This window comes from Misgurnus anguillicaudatus, unplaced genomic scaffold (genome assembly GCF_027580225.2).
Source record: "Misgurnus anguillicaudatus unplaced genomic scaffold, ASM2758022v2 HiC_scaffold_29, whole genome shotgun sequence".
Taxonomy (NCBI): domain Eukaryota; kingdom Metazoa; phylum Chordata; class Actinopteri; order Cypriniformes; family Cobitidae; genus Misgurnus; species Misgurnus anguillicaudatus.
The window spans coordinates 269280-288316 of record NW_027395279.1 but is presented as its reverse complement, the minus strand read 5'-3'; the positions used below and the strand labels follow the sequence as shown (position 1 = coordinate 288316).

At 37.1% G+C, this 19037-nt stretch overlaps 1 protein-coding gene across 1 annotated transcript; it reads right to left on the bottom strand.

Moving 5' to 3' along the window:
• Nucleotides 1–222: 222 nt before the first annotated feature.
• Nucleotides 223–18063, bottom strand: LOC129436751 (ADP-ribosylation factor-binding protein GGA3). The gene is made up of 17 exons (XM_073865192.1): nucleotides 17792–18063; nucleotides 16416–16500; nucleotides 16261–16336; nucleotides 16082–16180; nucleotides 14745–14868; nucleotides 11103–11206; nucleotides 10899–10979; nucleotides 10148–10285; nucleotides 9709–9790; nucleotides 7012–7128; nucleotides 6653–6892; nucleotides 6343–6416; nucleotides 5983–6131; nucleotides 3294–3577; nucleotides 3000–3169; nucleotides 792–902; nucleotides 223–717 (listed from the first exon to the last, which is right to left on the bottom strand). The coding sequence occupies exons 1-17, from the start codon at nucleotides 17838–17840 to the stop codon at nucleotides 607–609; spliced, it is 2094 nt and encodes a 697-aa protein (XP_073721293.1). The 5' UTR covers nucleotides 17841–18063; the 3' UTR covers nucleotides 223–606.
• Between the last annotated feature and the right edge of the window lie 974 nt (nucleotides 18064–19037).

Sequence of the window (19037 nt, the reverse complement as noted above, 5' to 3'; positions counted from 1 at the left end):
TTGGTTTAATCATCTACTTATTCAAACGATTCTCACGAAGTGTGTATAAATAGCACGCAGTGTGAAAAGTCATGCAATGAATGCAATTTTGCGTGCATATGACACGCCAGTCCTTCCCGTTTACTTAATACGGTGCATCTTTCTGTTTCGTTTTATGTTTCTCAATTGGTTTAAAAAACAAAAAATTGAGCAACCAATACCTAAAACGACACGAAAAAGATGCGCCGTATTAAGTGAACGGGAAGGATTGGCGTATCATATGCATGAATTTGTCGTATGTATTGCATGACTTTTTACACTACGTGCTATTTACAGTATATGCACCTTATGAGTGGTTTATATGAAGTTTTATATGCAACTTAAGACATTGTTGGTGGAAAATACGTTTCGCACGAAGAAGCATCAGCGAAAACCTCCGTCTGTCAGATTCATCACAAATCAGTGTGTCACCCAAAGACTTTCAGCTATTATCTCTCTTGATTTGTTGCAAAAGTATAAAGCGTTGAAAGCCGATTCACGTTACAGTATAACACTGATTCAAATAATAAATAACAGGACAGCTGAATGCAAATACTTGAGAATGAATGTTTATGAAGCGTAGATCTCCTATAGAGAACCCCATCGATCGGCTGGAGGAAACTCATCCACTTCTCCAGATTCATTGTACTGACGGTCTCCCAGCAGATACGTCAGCTTATAGCGCATACGGATACGCTCCTAAAAAACACACACAGTTACAACACTCATATTTGTTTTGTGTATAAACTGTGAAGTTTGTGTTTATGTCTCACCTTCAGTGGGTTTGCGAGCAGCATGACCTGAATAATGGATGCAGGAGGCAGGATGGGATTATAGGGTGCGATCTCTGCTGCTGACGGAGGCTGAAGCTTCACCTTCATAGTCTGATACACACACAATATAGTTTTTGTTATTGGAGTTGCAACTAACGAATATTTTCATAATCAAAAAATTATTTTTTCGATTAATCGACTTAACACGTTTTCCGGACTGTAAGTCACACTTTATTCATAGTTTGGCGGGTACTGGAACTTCTAGTCAGGTGCGACTTATACGTCAAAAGTATTTCATAGAAACCAAGAGACAACATTACTGTCTTGTTTTCAGTAAAAATATCTAAAAATTCTTAAATTAAGATGCTCATCAAGAAAAAGCAAAACGACCCAATAAACGACAAAATAATATCAAATAATATCAAATTTAAGTGATTTTTTGCATAACACGTGCAAAAAAAGTCTGCCAATGGGGTAGGCAAATGTTTCTTGCATTTTTCTAGATTTTTTCTTGAATTAAGTGTTTCATAAAAATGTTCAAAACATTTTTGCGACCCAATAAAACAAGTTTAGTTGTTAGACCAAAAATATCAAATTTAAGTGATTTTTTTGCATAACACAAGCAAAAAAAAAAGTCTGCCAACGGGGTTAGCATTTTTTCTTGCATTTTTCTAGATTTTTTCTTGAATTTAGTGTTTCATAAAAATGTTCAAGATTTTTTTGCGACCCAATAAAACCCGTTTAGTTTTTAGACCAAAAATATCAAATTTAAGTGATTTTTTGCATAACACAAGCAAAAAAGTCTGCTAATGGGGTAGGCAAATGTTTCTTGCATTTTTCTAGATTTTTTCTTGAATTTAGTGTTTCATAAAAATGTACAAGATTTTTTTGCGACATAATAAAACAAGTTTAGTTTTAGAACAAAAATATAAAATTTAAGTGATTTTTTGCATAACACAAGCAAAAAAAGTCTGCCAATGGGGTAGGCAAATGTTTCTTGCATTTTTCTAGATTCTTTCTTGAATTTAGTGTTTCATAAAAATGTTCAAGATTTTTTGCAACCCAATAAAACAAGTTTAGTTTTTAGACCAAAAATATTAAATTTAAGTGATTTTTGCATAACACAAGCAAAAAAAAGTCTGCCAATGGGGTAGGCAAATGTTTCTTACATTTTTCTAGATTTTTTTCTTGAATTTAGTGTTTCATAAAAATGATCAAGATTTTTTTCGACCCAATAAAACAAGTTTAGTTTTTATACCAAAAATATCAAATTTAAGTGATTTTGTGCATAAAAAAGCAAAAAAATCTGCCAATGGGGTAAGCAAAAAATCTTGAAAATTGTTCTTAAACACTAAATTTAAGAAAAATTTGCTGAACCCATTGGCAGATTTTTTTTGCTTGTTTTATGCACAAAATCACTTAAAATGTGATATTTTTCTAAAAACTAGACTTATTTTCTTGGGTTGTTTTGCTCATCAAGAAAAAGCATCTAAATTTAAGAATTTTTACAAAAAAAGAGACAAAAATACTAAGAAAATGTTTTCTTGAAAGTCATTTTTGCAGTGTACAAGTTTTTCCTCTTCAAAACGCATTTTTTACTGATGCAATTTATACTCTGGAGCGACTTATAGTCCGGAAAATACGGTAATCAGATAAAAACATTGGATAATTGTTAAATTAATAATATTTTAGTTTATGGTTCAATACCATTTTATGAAAACCCAATAACAATTAATCAAATACAAACTCTTATATTAAAGGACGAAATTAAACCTTTAGTAACCAGCGATCGTTTGCACTTTTGCTTCCATCATTGTCAGGGTTGCCAGATCCCCTTAACAAAACCAGCCCAATGGCCATTCAAAATCAGTCCAAAAGCATCCTAATGACTATTCACAGCCCAAATACTAACAAATAATGAACCTAATTCTTCCTCTCCAACACACATATTCAGAACTGGCAACGTGGCCTTGCTTTTACACAAGCTGCTTGCGCAGTGAGAAGCAGGGCCTGATAAACGTGCAGCTTATGTTGTATGAAGAAACAGTGCCTGACTTTAATTATAAGCGCACAGTTCACACTATATGAAGCAGACGCGTGTCCACGCTGTTCTTTGACCACAAATTTCATTATCGATTTTTATCGATAAGTCTCTGAAGATGTTTCTCACTAGTGATAAAAAAAAAAACATCAGACAGGTTCTCGTACCTTGGGCACGGCCGCCTGCAACACGCTGTTCCTCACAGGTAAAGGTGCCGTGTTGAGCATCGACACGACCATCACCAGAACATCCGGCCGACCCGGTGGACAGTCCATCGCAAAGTGCATCATAAGCCGAACTCCGTCCTTATCATACATCGTAACAGGCAAGAGTTTACCTGAGGAGATCAAAGCCAAATTAAATGACACTGAGATTGATTTAACATCTGAATACATCAGTTATATCTGAAACAAAGTATAACTTCAGATTATCGACTAAAACTGGACACTTTATTTACTCACTTGGTCTAATTGATTCCAGGGGAACGAAGACGTTGGCCAGGCTCGGCTCTGAGGTCTTTGCCGGGCTGCTCTGGAGGGATTGAGATGAAGACGAGAACGGGTGAAAGAATGGACTGCCAGGAGCCGAGCTACCCGTAGCAGCCGGAGCACGGGCCACAGCGGGTGAGGCGGATGCTGCAGCGCTCCCGAACAGGTTAGCGGTTGGTAGAGGAGCAGGTGTGGGACCCACAGCACCTCCAGAAAGACCAAAATTGCCCCCAGTGATGCCACTCAAAGCAGAGACACTACACACACAGAAATATTGAAGAGAGACACATGAGTGTTGTGCTAAACTTTATCTGGGTCAGCAGCACACCCAGCTGTGGTATTTATCACTTTAGATTACATCTCAGATCGGTTCCCTACACAGGGATAACATTGTCTTATAAAGGTCACATCCACACGAAGCCAAAGCTTTCCCTAGCCAACCTTTCTCCTCACTCTTAAAAAAAAGTCTGTAAACATGGTGACGTCTCAGCACTTTGAGCATAAACCTTGTTGTTGTCTAAAATAATTTGTGGCTCATCGTAGTAGCGAAGGAGCAAAAGATTTGCTATAGTAAAGCTAATGGACTCACTACATCACGCAGGTCGAAAAACACAAACATGTAGTCCACCATTGTTGGTGCTATTTTGTGACATAGCGGTGTCTGACTAGGATCGAGACTTGGGGTAGGGGTGGGCGATATGACCAAAATATTATATGGAATGAGTACCTTTACTCAAGCTCACTGAAGATAAATAAATAGGGGAAAAAAACGTGTTTATGAGCACACTTGCAAAGACGGGCATTTTGACGCAAATTGACGTATTCACTTGTTTTTAAACTGCAGTGCATAAATATGTGGGCGAATGTTAAGTTTCAAGTCGCATTTATTTAGAAAATTATTTTTCTTTATGGGGCCATTTTGTTTGTTAAGTCTTTTTCCATTGTCTTTAAGTTAATGTTTCAGTTTTTAGTTTATTTTCAGGGGTAGGCTACAGGAGCAACATATAGCGCTCTCTCGTGGCTGTAGACGGTAATGTTTTCCTTTGATTCATGTTAGTCAGTATGAATTAATTTTGCCATATAAGTCGCACCTGACTATAAGTCGCAGGACCAGCCAAACTATGAAAAAAAGTGTGACTTATTTTTTCCGGAAAATACGGTATACAGATTGGCCACTCGATTTCGGACTCCCAAAATGCAGAATCCGTCTGGACGAAATACTGATACAAACTTTTTATGGATACAGCTAAAAACTTCTCTGTGTGAATGTGCTCTAAGGTTTACGCCAGCTGGCGTGATTTGTCTGTGCTGAGCGCCGACACTGAACGCAGAGTTAAAAAAAATTCAACTTTGGGTGAAAAGCTCAGCTCGTCCATGTCAATTTTCACTTGGCCGTACAATCACAATGGAGGAGAGGCGGGAAAAATATCACAACAACCAACCGCCACATTGTTCAACAACTGATAAACAAAGCATAAGTGCCATAGCAACCAAAGCGCTTAGCTGAAATAATGCTACAGTCGGCATCCACCATCAGCTGTGTTTAAGTGGTTTGCTGTACACACACCCTAAGGCAGCAATGATATGAAAGGCTTTATAAAGTCCCAGTACAGATCCCTGATGCACAGCACACGGTAAAACTCTTGACCTAAAGAAAAAATAAGTGATGTTTGCCAAAGGTAAACATGTTACCTTGATGCTGTTTGCTCCCTTATTGGCCCACCAATTGTCTAATGTCTAAAGATGCGAACTAAGTAGGCAGCTTCTTAAGATTATCTGTTTTATCACCCAGTTTAAATACCACAGTCCCAATATGTCAGAAGTCTGTATACTATGTCTATTTACTTTTCAGTTCAGGCGGCCCGCCTAAGCTGGGAAACCCTACCGCCTTAACTAGGTTGTTCAAATAAGAAGTAGCTGCAAAAAAGGCCATCAAGTGTATCACGGAGAATAACGCGGACACTCTTCACACCACGAGTGGGCACGTGTGCCACATGGCCGAAATGAGATAAAGACGTGGTGGTCCGTCACTGGCTAGAGGATAGCCAGTTGATAAAACACGTGGCCGTGAGAACTGTAAGTGGACTTATGTTTTGGGTTTATTTAAGCCTGTTATTGTATTAGTCTATAGTTCTTGCAAATTTTAAAGTAAGTTAGCTGATGATTTTGTTGTGTGAGCAACCTGCTAGCTAGGTTTCACGTGCCTTTTGATTAGATATAATTGTTGAGCGCTCTTTCTCACGTTATTTATGTGCATTATTTACACGCTACAGTAGTTACACTCCTTTAAGATAATGTCATTAATAGAGGGAAATAATCAGTTTTTACAATCTTCACGCTATCTATCATCGTTCGCCAAATCTGCTTTAGTTCGTGTTTATTAACCCTTTAGTTTCACTTCATCACGCAGATATTCCCGTTAGAGGTATGTGTTAAAAACATTAAATTCATTAATAATCTAGTATGTGTTCATTTTCGGTTATTGTTTTCTTCAAAATTAAGTTTTATTTGAGTGTTTTAAATAAAAATATTTTCATCATAAGGCGTACGCCCCGCCCCTTTGATTGTCCCGGCCCCGCCCAACCCTACCACCTTAACTAACTTATTTTCTGCGGGAAACCCTGCATTTGAATGTTTTACAACAGCAAGAGCTGAACTTTACCTCTTTCCAGCTCCGAAGTCCAGCATGGAGAGATCATCCAGACACTGATTGACAGCAGGAGTGTGTGAAGTTGGTGCGGGTATAGGTGCAGGTGTATGAGAGGTCGAAGCTGTGAAACTTCCAAACAGATCCAGACCTGTTTCAGGAGCCTGACAGGAAGACACAGGTCATAGCTATTAGTCCTATAAATAGACTTTCAACTTCAGTTTACCTCATTGCTACATTAATAAAACTTTGTCATTATTGCTTAATTTATAGGCACACATCACTATGACACATGAAAAAAATCACTAAAGTCTGATGTGTGTTAAAAAAGTCATTTATAAATTCACAAACTGAAGTAAAGTGGCGATTTCTCACCTGCAAGGAAGTCCATTGACTCGATAATTCATCCAAATTTGGTCTATTTGGCACAGGGGGCAGGTCATTTAACCCTAAAAAAGGACACAAGTAAGGTCACGCTGGCGCAAGACGAGAAGTTGTGATTTAAGAGTACTTATTCTTTTTGCAAAAATTACAATGGTTTCGCTAGATAAGACCCTTGTGCCTCAGTTGGGATTGTTTAGAGTCATCTTGGATGACACGGGGGTGAGTCAATTATCAAAGAAAAAAAGAAAAGAAAGTGGAGTTATCCTTTACTTTAAGCATAATGCAAGAACATATATATTACCAAGAGACAAGAGTTCATCGTCCAGTAGGGAGAGAGAGGTTTGTTGATCAGGGGGTTTGTGACTGGGGCTGCCGGTTTCACTGGCGTGACCTTCAACCAATCGTCGAGGAGGAGGCGGCAGCACAGGGATAGAAGCAGAAATGGGATCGGTTAAGAACACATGAGGAGGAGGAACTGTGGGGGGAGAGGAAATTTCATCCAAACCAGCCAGATCAATCAATGGGCCTGTGGTCTCGGGTGCTGAAATAGAGACAGAAAAAAATAAATAGCTTTTTGTTTACAACACACTGGATTATGCAAATAAAAAAAAAGTAAAAACATTTATTCTTAAATCAGTTTAACACAAAGTGGGATATCACCTTCACTGGCTGCCGGTCTGATCCGTTCAATCTCATTGTCAGCCGGCTGTCCTTCTACAATGTGTTTGTATGAGTTTATTACTCTCGACAAATCATCGTTTGCCTTCAGAATGTCACCTGCATGAAACACAATGAAATATTTAGCTTTATCCCATCATTTAAACACACTAATGACAACCTTGATGTACTTGATAGCCACACAAAGAACTGTGCATTCTCAGCATTGCCACAAGAGGCACTGGTGAACTATAATGTAAAATGTCTGTAACAGTAAGCAGTAGTGTGTTTAAGTTATGATGAGCTTTTAACTCTTTTATACAGTGAGCCTAATGCTGCATACACCAAACGCGAAGCATCGTGGACCTTGCTCTAGATTACTCGCAGGATTTAAAAGGGGGATATCATGAAAATCAGATTTTTGAGATATGTCCCCTTTAACTTTTGGTCATGTGAATTTTCCACTTGAGTTGAATATTTTCAATAGTGATGCTCTGATCGATCGGCCGATAACGGCATTAAATGACGTGATCGGCACTTGCTAAATTTGCCGATCTGATGAGCCGATTTTTCTGTTTACTTTTGTCATTATAGTGTTCCTGATGCGGCTGCAATTAGAGACCATTTTACACAGTGCGAGCATTTTGTAACCCATTGCTCATGTGTGACGTGATTTCCCTCTCTGCCTTTACAGAGATATGCGTATTTTCTATGAGGACACGCAACACACACATCTCTGCTACAAATGAACAGCGTATACAACAGATATCTATCGCGGACAATTGCATCCTCGTGCCGGAAGTTTATTACTTGCATTCGTTTTAAAGTTTTGAAGGTTTAAACATCCATTTTCCTCACAGCTGCTCTTGTTTGCAGACTATGAGGACGCGCTCTGGTCCTCAGCGCAATGCGTCTTCACATCCCTATCAAACAGCGTATACAACACATATCTATCGCAGACAATTGCATCCTCATGCCGAAAGTTTATTACTTGCATTCGTTTTAAAGTTTTGAAGGTTTAAACTTCCATTTTCCTCACAGCTGCTCTTGTTTGCGGACACCCGCCGCACGCATACACAGCAGCCTGTCATCTGCACGTGAAGAGAATGATCTCTCCCACGTCTTAAAGCTACAGTATCCTAATTCATCTCTCAATAAAATTACTCTGTGCTCATCAGTGAAAAACTGTTGTACTTCATACGAATGCGTGTATATTTAATTCATACAGTAAAGACTGTGAAGTGTTTTATTTTAATGACTTTTAACAGACATAAACCTTTTTAAAGGCATATTACATTTCTCTTTGCAAGACGAAATATTTGCTGTGCTTATTTTTTTGATTCTCTATTAAAACAACAATAATATACCTTATTTATATAGTTAGTTTCATTTCTACAAATGGTGCAAACACTGCTAAATTATAGATAAAAGATTCCCATTCCACTGCCATTCTGTGATCGGCACTGATCGGCGATCGGCAGATCATGATCTTGGTGAATGGTAATCGGTGATCGGCCCCAAAAATGCTGATCGGAGCATCTCTAATTTTCAACATGCGCGGAAGATGCACTGAAAGCAAATAGCGTGTTCGGGGCAATCAATGCTGCCAAATGTGTAATTTGCATCGCCCCACACGAGTTTGCGTTTATTCGCATCTTTGCATTGACTTAAATTTGCTTCTGGTCTGTATGCCCCCTTATTGTGTAAACTGCCTTTTACGCTTTTTACAGTAAAGCATATTGTGATTTGTTTTTTACTGTGTAAAAAAATTTATAAAGTGTTTTTACAGTGAGCCTTTGTGTAAACGTTTTGTTTACATTTGCGCATATAAGCCTTTTTTATAAACTTTTTTACGTTTACACCTATAAGCATTTGTGTAATTTTTTTACTTTTACGCCTATAAGCCTTTGTGTAAACTTTGTATACGTTTACGCCTATAAGCATTTTTTATAAACTTTTACGTTTATGCCTATAAGCTTTTGGGTAAACTTTTTTAACGTTTACGCCTAATAGCCTTTGTGCAAACTTTTTTACGTTTGTGCATATAAGCCTTTGTGTAAACTTTTTTTACGTTTACACCTATAAGCATTTTTTTATAAACTTTTTTACGTTTACGCCTATAAGCTTTTGTGTAAGTTTTTTTACGTTTATGCCTATTAGCTTTTGTGTACATTTTTTACGTTTACGCCTAATAGCCTTTGCGCAAACTTTTTTACGTTTGTGCATATAAGCCTTTGTGTAAACTTTTTTTTACGTTTACACCTATAAGCATTTTTTTATAAACTTTTTTACGTTTACGCCTATAAGCTTTTGTGTACATTTTTTTATGTTTACGCCTATAAGCCTTGGTGTAAACTTTTTTTTACGTTTACGCCTATAAGCCTTAGTGTAAACTTTTTTACGTTTGCGCATATAAGCATTTTTTTTATAAACTTTTTTACATTTACACCTATAAGTCTTCATGTAAACTTTTTTTACATTTACACCTATAAGCCTTTGTGTAAACTTTTTTTACGTTTTAGCCTTTTTTATGTCTTTGAGCCTTTGTGTAAACTATTTTTTATAATCATCATTTGTGTAAACTTTTACATTGTGCATTAGTATCTTTCTCCAAAGTAAATTTTCTCTTTCAGTTAACTCATTAAGGATCAGTCTGAGAAATGTGTCTGTGCTGTGGTCTGTTTCCTGTGACACCTTTACCTAAACTGTTGTCGTTGTCCTCCGCTTCAGTGGCCAGTTTAAACGCTGTGCGTCTGAGTTTATCACAGCGGTCATACAGATCCTAAAAATACACAAAAGGTCTTGAAAGGCTGCTGTTGTCATGGTTACATCAGCTTATACCCATACCATAATTATGCAACATCTCATAGTAACAACAGGGAAGCATCTGTACTGTACATAAAAAAATACCTTAGAGGTTTTAAATACTTGGCATGACACAAATGACTCTCTGTACTGATCCTAAAACTGTTAATGTGATTTTCAGCAGTTGTCACCTCAGGTTAAGCTACAAGCCACATGTGAAACACTAACTATCATGGTCTGGTTATTTATATACTTGTATGTTGGACAAACTGAATCAGACAGCACTTCTGTCATTTCCTTCAGCAGTGGGCAGCTGTGTCGAGTCTGATCTCACCTTGAGGAGCTCACGGTCGGCGTCTGTCGAGCGCTCTTTGTTGTACTGACTCAACATTTCTCCCAGGAGCTTCACGTTGTTGTCGACCTCCTCCAGCGTGTTCATGCGTTTGGTTATCTTCTGTACTCTGACTTCATCCTGCACACAGATATCATCATCATCACTCTGTTTAATCCTCTCCAGACACAAACCAGCTTATAATGTTATTTAGTTGTATGGTATTTGGTAGAAGCCGATCATTAGGTGGACAAGCTGGTTTAGGTGACTGATCAGCTCAACTATCAGATCAGATGAGGTCAACCTGGTGGAGCATCTAGGTCAGTCTGATTAAACCTGGGGCCTATACCATGAAGCCGGTTTATTTCATTAGCCAGGTAAGTTTAGGATTAGTTTGTGCAAATCCTGGGTTTTGGGTACCATGAAAATAGCTTGTACCAACAAGGGCTGTTCACATTGGCTTGGTTTTGTCAAATTGAAACTAATCCTGTAACCCTGAGTCTGTTTAACCATTTTCATGTTACAGGGCCCCCGTAGAGCACCTTTTCTAACAGTTTAGGGAACTGACTGAGCTGGTTAACCATGTGCCAAACACAGCTTGACCTGGTGGACTAGCTTGACAACTTTAAGCTGGTTTGAGCACGTTTTTCAACAAGTTTGAAAGTTCCTCTCAAAAGAAAATTTCTTTGCTCACAATCGTGTACAGTCAGAAAAACAGAAGATCTTGATCACGTCTGTTTTTGCATTCGTTCACCTCTTTCACCATGTTTTTGATCAGTCTGTTCGCCTCCTGAAGATCTTCTGGGTTTTTGCTCCTCAGGAGTTCAGACAACAACTGCACACAAAAAGTGTAAAAATATATGTTGTCTTATTTTATTTAATTCACTATTAGTTGACAACTTCATATTTTATTACAATAAAAGTCCAATGCTTCAAACACAGGAAATGATGTCATCACCTTCCCCATATCCTCATTGTCAAACACAGGGTTTTTGGGGCGTGCAGGAGGAGACGGGATGAGAGCTTTATCTGCAGTCAATTCTGGGTCTGTCTTCACAAGTCCTGAGAAATTAAAAGACGAATCATCATCATGTAAAAAGTTTAACCTCTTAATCTACTCACACTGGCACTTTTTAAAAAAAATTATATTTAGAATTTTTACATTTATGTTTTCTGTTATCCAAGAATGGTGGATTATAAGGAAAATACAAATGACAAAAATAATAATGATGGCATTTGAGTTATATAACTGATGCTATCCAGATATTCTGTAGTATTGCTGTGTTTTTAGACACCATGGTAATTTTCTAAAGCGCTTTTATTTTTACTCAGGATAGAAATGTCTTTATATAGTACTATATATCAAATATTTGAAAGCACAAAAACATTATTATCTGATCCCATCCTTTGTTATGTCATGACGTAAGGAATACTGTTTTCGAGTCCAAGCCTCATTTCAATTGAGGATATTATAGGGCTGTCAAAATATTAATCGTGATTAATCGCATACAAAATAAAAGTTTGCGTTGCAATGTTTAATATATTTGTGTGTAATTATTATGTATATGGGTGATTCTCACGAAACCATTGAAACACCACGGCACTAATGATTTTAGCTTTAAAATGTGTAATATAGTAACATTAAAAAGCATCAGAATTAACACAATACTGTGTTCTACCTTGCACAATGTGTGATTTCAACATAAGAATTTATAATTGGAAATTTTATCTCATTTTCTGCTGAAATTCTCATTACCGCAATGTGTCCGGCTGTGTTTGAACATGCGTTATATTGTAATTTAATCAAATTAACACAAAAATATTAAGAAAAAAAATAAATGTATGTTTTGCTAGACTACTTTAGATGATAGAAAAAATATTTACTGAATATTCACGTATAATAATAATGAAGAAAAATTAGGAAAATGATGTGTCAATGCCAGATGTTCTCATCCTCCGCAACACTTTTTGAGAACAGTTTAAGCACACATACAGAATTTTAATAAAGTTTGATTTTGAGTGACCAAGCACATGGACCAGTTACTTCAAGATGGCTACCAGGTAAGATCATTTTTTTACAGTTAATTTGAAATATTGTCTTGTCAGAATGCTTACACGACATTTTGATTATCATTACCGCAACAGATGCTTATTAAATGTTAATTTAATTAATAGAAGCATAATACTTTGATTTTAAATGCATGTGCAGAATCTCCAAATTATGTTCTTTCAGGTTTGTCATGTCATTTTGAAAATATGTGTTGATGTTTTCTGACTGTTGCGGTAATGAGATTTTTTAGGACTAATTTTTTAAATTATGTTACAAAAAGTGTTAAATGATAAGTAAAAGTTTTTAAACTAATGTTCCCATTTACTCCAGACTTTGTTTTTCAATGTCTGGTGGGAAAAAAAGTAAATTTAAGCAATTTTTACATTTTCATGCTTGACATTGACCAAGTTTTCGTGAGAATCACCCATATATCAAACATACATGTATAAATTTAAGAAAAAAATGATATCACATACACGTGTAAATGTTTCTTAAATATATATATACACACGTGTGAGTGTATTTATACTGTATAGTCGGTTTCAGCAGTAACGGCATTAACAAGCGGCTTTCGTGGGCAACACATAACTTTCGGTAAACTCCGCTAAGAATAAATAACAACAAAGTACTTTAAAGTAGTTTATTTATATAACAAGCAAAATAAACAACCCGTAGATTACCTAGGAAACCAAAACATTTGTTATTTTCGAAGAGGTATTTGTTCAAGAGTTCAGCAACTAGTCACACCATTAAAAAAAATAAAACCGGAAGTAAAATTCAGACCAGACGTGAATCGCGTCACCACACATGCGTCCGATGAAACAGCCTATATACAAAATAATTACACCCAGTACACACACATATATTATGCAAAAACATTTATTATGCGATTAATCACAATTCTTTTTTTTACTTTTTACAGCCCTAGAATATCATATAAATAGCCGTTTATGAGCATTCTTCATTCATATCACACATTTATACAAAAAAATTATAGACTCAAAGCAGTGGCGGCTGGTGACTTCTTTTTTTGATCCGAAGTTCGTCACAACATGTATGCAACCCGTCATGTGTGTGGTTCTTTTTTCCAAAATATGTGTTCTGCGCTTTGAGCAATCCTGTGAGCATCACGTGTCCTGCCAGAATAAGTGCCTGCTGCAGACGAGTCTAAAGGGTTTATGATAAAAGAGATGCTCGCGTTTGCCAGATACTAACAAAAGTGAGTGTCTTGCGTCTATTTTGGACGTGAGGGTCTCTTTTATCATAAATGGTTTGACACGTGTCGTGTGCAGCAGGCACTTATTTTGACAAAACACGTGAAGCACACAGGATCTCGTGACGCGTAGGACACAAATTTCGGAAAAGGGAACCACACACGATACTCCGAACACTTATTTTGAATTATCGCCCCTCGAATGAGGAGTCACTAGCCGCCACTGACTCACGGTATAGATGGCAGTCTCCAGGCTCAACGACAGCAATATATTAATAATTCATAAAAAAAGTTGAATGTTAAGCTATGTTTATACTCGCCGCTTCCGCACGGGCGCGTTGGTGTGCACGGCAAAAATGACGTCAACGCAGAGTGGGCGGTCGTGCTCGTTGGGTGCGCGAGATCCCATTTCGCGTGGAGGTGTGCACGGCATTTTTTGTAACTGTGTGCACGGCTCCGCATCTGAAAATGACAGAACTCGAGGCGATTCTGTCCGAGCAGGCAAGCCTGTGACGTCTCTCTTTGATCAATCCAAGCAAAACAATGTATATATTTATCTGACACTCTGGAAGCAAAGTATGTAAACTTTGCAGTTTAAAACACAAATTCTTTTACATGATTCAGAATGTTTGGCTTATATTTGTATTGAATGAACCACTGGACGAGGAATAAAATACAAACCATAAGATGTCTGTACTGTTTGTTTAGTAAAAACGTTAATGAAATGATAATGTTTAATAAAGACATATTTAAAAGATTGTTGTTTTATTCATGTTCTCATATTTATATATCAAACTCTGATGTTAAAAGCACCAGGGTTGTTCCAGCGGATGACTTCTATTATCTTCTTTGTGTTTGTTTTTTAATTTGATTGCTCGCGGTTGATTGCCCCTGGCGGTTAAAAAAATAGTGCAACAGCAAGCGCGGAGGCTTGCGTTGCGGACCAAAGCGCGAGTATAAACAAAGCTTTAAATTGATCCAATACATGTTCAGTAAAAATAATTTGATGCAGAAATAAACTAGCTAATAGGCCAACTGTATAGTATTGTATACAAGTGTTTAATACCAATAGTTGTCCATTTTAATCTTTATCACCCCCCAAAAATCATATCTGTGCATCCCTATCGAGAACTGATTGGATCATTTGAAGTTGGGTCATGTTGCTATTTGCTAATCGCTGCAATCTTTTCCTGGACCCCGCCCACCTGCCATACCATATGACCAGAAGAGAGATCGTTTTGAGGAGCGTTTTTTTTTTTTTTATTTTGTAAAAGAATAATGAAGCTCACAGGTAAGTCATTTGTAAAAAAATACCAGGCCGATGGGTAAATTCTTACCTTGTTTCTTCAGTGTTTGGTAAGCGTCTGATATCTTGGTTTCATTAGGAAACGCTACTGTCCAACTATACAAGACTTCTATGACCTTGGTCTTCACCTTTTCTGAGGTGAGGTTACCCATGTACTGAAACACACAAACACAAAAACTCTTTTATCGTCCGCCACATAAAACTTGTCATTTTAATCACTTAGGGGCCAGTCACACCAAAAGCGCTTTAAACGCTTGCAAACGCAAGGCGCGACGCACTGCCTTTTTTAAAAAAAAGAGCAGTGCGACGCGGCTTTTCATATTGCTAAGCAACCACCGAGCCAGCTGTCTTGTCAATCAAATATTGAAGCGTGAGTGCTCTTTTGCTGTTAACTGTTATATTAGCAGAAACTTTAAAAAGAGGGCGCTTGCTCTGACCTTGTTTGACGTAAGGCCCGCCTCTCCCCTCATTCGATTGGACAATGGAAAGATGCGAATGACGTCGGGCGCTTCTCCGCTCTCAGCGCTCCTTCAAAAACGCGTGCGCGGCAGGCGGCAAAAAAACACAAGGTGCTCGGCGCGCATAAACAGCGTGCAAACCCTCCCTGCCCATAGAATATCATTCAAAAAAGGTGCATGCAACTGCCACAAACGCTTTTGGTGTGACTGGCCCCTTAGGCCGCATTTATACTGCTGGTTTTAAATGACTTAATTCACATTTTTTCCCCTCAAGTGGCACAGATTGGATATGACCCACGGATGTGTAAGCAGGTAAAATGTGCATAGATTCCAACATTCTCCGATCGGTTTAAGGCCTCATTCATATGTGGAAATAAATCTGATATAAATGGGATACATGCATTCATGTACACAATGTAGGTGGACAGATCGGATATTCCTATGTCAAGATGTGCCATGCGTCACTGAAAGCAGCACAGGCAAATGACGTCAACTCAGGTCGACACCACCTGCAATCACGACTTTTCTTAGCAGCGCAATGCAAGACGACGGCTTCACTTAGTGGATTAATGTTGAAGTTTAATGTCTTGTTACAGAAATAAATCTCTATAATCTTGTATAATCATTTTGTATGTGTCTATTGCGACATTTGACTTCCTCTGTGATTTAAGCTGTTCTGGGTCAATATGTCTACCTTGAATTGTTTTGCTAAGTGTTTAGTGTAAATGCAGATATCGGATACAAGTCGCTTTTTGAAAGATGATGTAAGCGGTTGTCAAAAAAATCTGATACAGGGAATTGGGCATCAAGATCTGCAGTGTAAATCCAGCCTTAGAAAAGTAAAAGCACACATCTGCTCAACAAGCCAAACAATATTTTGGTACAAAAATGGGTTTTGTAATGTACAAACCTTAGGTGAAACCACTTTGATCAATTCATTTAAAAACCTGTACTTGGCAATTTCATTGTGAAATCTCCGTCCACAGTTCTTCATACAAGCTTCCAGTACCTGTACAAACACAAAAACATCACGTTATCTATAAAGCAAACTCTTACTGAAGCGTAGAAGAAAGTGAAACCTAAACTTACAGAAAGAGCTTGAAGAGATTCCCATTCCTGTGGCGAATGAATTTTATGAACAAGAAGTCTAATAGCGATCTGAGGACTGAAACACACAAACACACAGTTAGAAAGAGGAAATAGTTTAAACCAAAGGCTTTACTTTGGTGACTTTAACTTCTTACCCCTCTAACTCTTTATTGATCTGATCACAAAAGCCGATTATGTATTCCCAGTCTTCCTGACGGTTTGTCGGGTGTGTGGCTTTGTCTGTGGAGAAGAAACAATCGTGACTGTGATGCACTGGCACAACAGACTGGTGGCCAATATCCTCTTTCATATCAACAATACAATTCATATTTTAAAGAAAATTATCCAGTTTGTACCCCTATTTATATACAAATAGTAGCAGAGCAATAACAAAAACACATTAAAAAGTTGCAAAGTATTATGTGTGTTTGAAAATGTCATTGATCAGTAAGGAAATCAATTTTATTCTTTTTGCAGTAATAGCTGAAAACTACATGACAGCTATAAAATAATAATGCTTGTGAAACTATAAGAAATAATTTTTGCAATGTTGAATGTTTGAATTACTAAAACCTGCAAAAACATTGAATCTTTAGCACAAATTAAAACATAATAATCTGGATTTGGCCCAAAGATCAAGTGACATTTAACAGTGACCCCAGACCATTGGTCATCCTTATTGCTGAGCTCTGCATAGAAATAAATAATTGGCATATTAATGTACCATAGTATTTACATACCAGGGATGACGACATGACGTATTTTTGTAGGCTAACCCGGAAGTTAGCAGGATACTGATTCCCTCGCAAAAAAACATTCATTTTTCCCATTTTCCCCCAAAATAAGCTCCGTGTTTAATTAAAGTTTATGGCACTTACACGTTTTTCACAGATGACTTGAAGTGTCTTTAACTTTTGTTAAACACGGAGCTTATTTTTTGCGAAAAGTCTATGGGGAAAAATATGTGTTTTTTGAGACAGAACCAGTGTCGCGCTCACTTCCGGGTTGGCCTACATAATCCCTGCAGCACTCTGTAAAGTCATGTCAATAAATCATTGTATTACCATGGTGTTTTTTGTTAGTGTTGTTATCTGAATTTCTATGACATGTACTCTTAAACATAATATACGACTAATTAGTGGTTAGTTAGCAATCCCTGTATTAACTCATTCAGCAGAAAGCTACACGAACTCAAACAATTTAATGAAAGACACTCGTGATTCGTGAATGTAAATTACGAGTTTTTTGTGGGCGATGGCGAATTTACAAATCCTACTATTCTGAAGGTTTGTCTCATAAACGTTGACGAATCGCGACGCTGCACGACGTTTACCTGCAACGTCACTATATGCGAATAAATATTCATGAGTTAAACCCTTGTAATAGTAAGATTTGCGATTTTACAGAACAATCAAAACAAGAGATTGACGGGCTGGTTTTGTTGCACACAATTGACTGTTATTGTGTAGGGTTTTCAACCTAATGTATTGTTTGATGTAAATAATCATAAAACATATAATATTGTACGTACTGAGCCAGGATTCGAGTGATTCTCCCTCCTGAAACGCCATGATCTTCATTTACAGCGCTGACTTCATAGATCCGCACATTTCTCCCACATCATAAAACTGACAGTCATTCAATCGAACTTATTACGATAAAAACAAGCATCGTCCAATACCGAAACACTGTCTTATTATTGTTTCTTTTCTTATTCTTAAGTGTTCCTGCTGGCAGTATCATCAGCTGCCTGTGTGAAGGTCCTCGATTCAGACGCCTAAGTAATTACAAAATAAAAGTCACGCACAAACGAATGACTACGAGATCACGAGACATTTACCATTACAACATAAAAGTTAGGCGATGGAAGTTTTTTTCTCTGACAAATAAAATAGCAAGATTGAAAAACAGAAAAATAAAAAGAAATATATTGAAATATATTTTGAAATATGTTTACAAAAATGTATTTTTCACCAATATATTTATGGCCATTTTTTGTATTTTTGAAATATATTTTAAAGTTTAAAAATAAAAAATGTAAAGCATGCATATTCACATTGCATTGTAAGAAAAACTTTGCATGTTATAAACCTGTAAACGACAGATTCGAAAAAATGTAAATTTTCAATTGCAAAAATATACTTATAATTTTATATTTATATTTTATACATAGGCTACTTATATAAACTTTTTTATAAATTTTTATAAAATTTTTTTATTTAAGCTTTATTTTCTACATAATGTATTTTTGCATATATTTAAAACACATTTTTGGGCAAGGATTTTTTGACTCATGTGTCTTCTGTTTTTAGCTGGCCATATGATCACCTGATGGTACTTTTATTATCAGGAAAACTGTGTATGTGTGTATTAGAGGTCTACACGGGTCCAAAAATTCCTACCCGAACCCGATCAGACCCGTAAATGTGCTACACTGAACCGACCCGGACCCGTCTGTTGTTTTGAAAGCTGGACCCGGAACCGACCCGGACCCGTCTATTATTTAAAAGCTGGACCCGAACCCGTCCGGGAAGACACAGACCTGACCGGCAAATATTATTTAGCTAAATGTTATTAATAAGTCAATAAACAAGTAACGTTAGCGAAAATTTAACTTTTTGTCTTACCCATAACGTTAGAAGTTAGTCTTCTCCCTCCTTGTACCTGACTGTGTGTGATGCACAATCCTTATTTCCAAGACAGTTCCATCCATGTTATTCCTCTCTTGACAATTGAAATGTTTAATGCTTATTCCAGCTTTAAAAGTCCACTTTGTT

Bases quoted from the DNA above. Each gene is read 5' to 3' on its own strand.
- LOC129436751 (XM_073865192.1), bottom strand. From the start codon at position 17,840: ATGAAGATCATGGCGTTTCAGGAGGGAGAATCACTCGAATCCTGGCTC. The intron at 3,578-5,982 runs GTAAAGTTCAGC...CTGTGTGTGTAG, and splicing joins GACTTCGGAGCTGGAAAGAG to TGTCTCTGCTTTGAGTGGCA. The intron at 3,170-3,293 runs GTGAGTAAATAA...TGATCTCCTCAG, and splicing joins CCTGGAATCAATTAGACCAA to GTAAACTCTTGCCTGTTACG.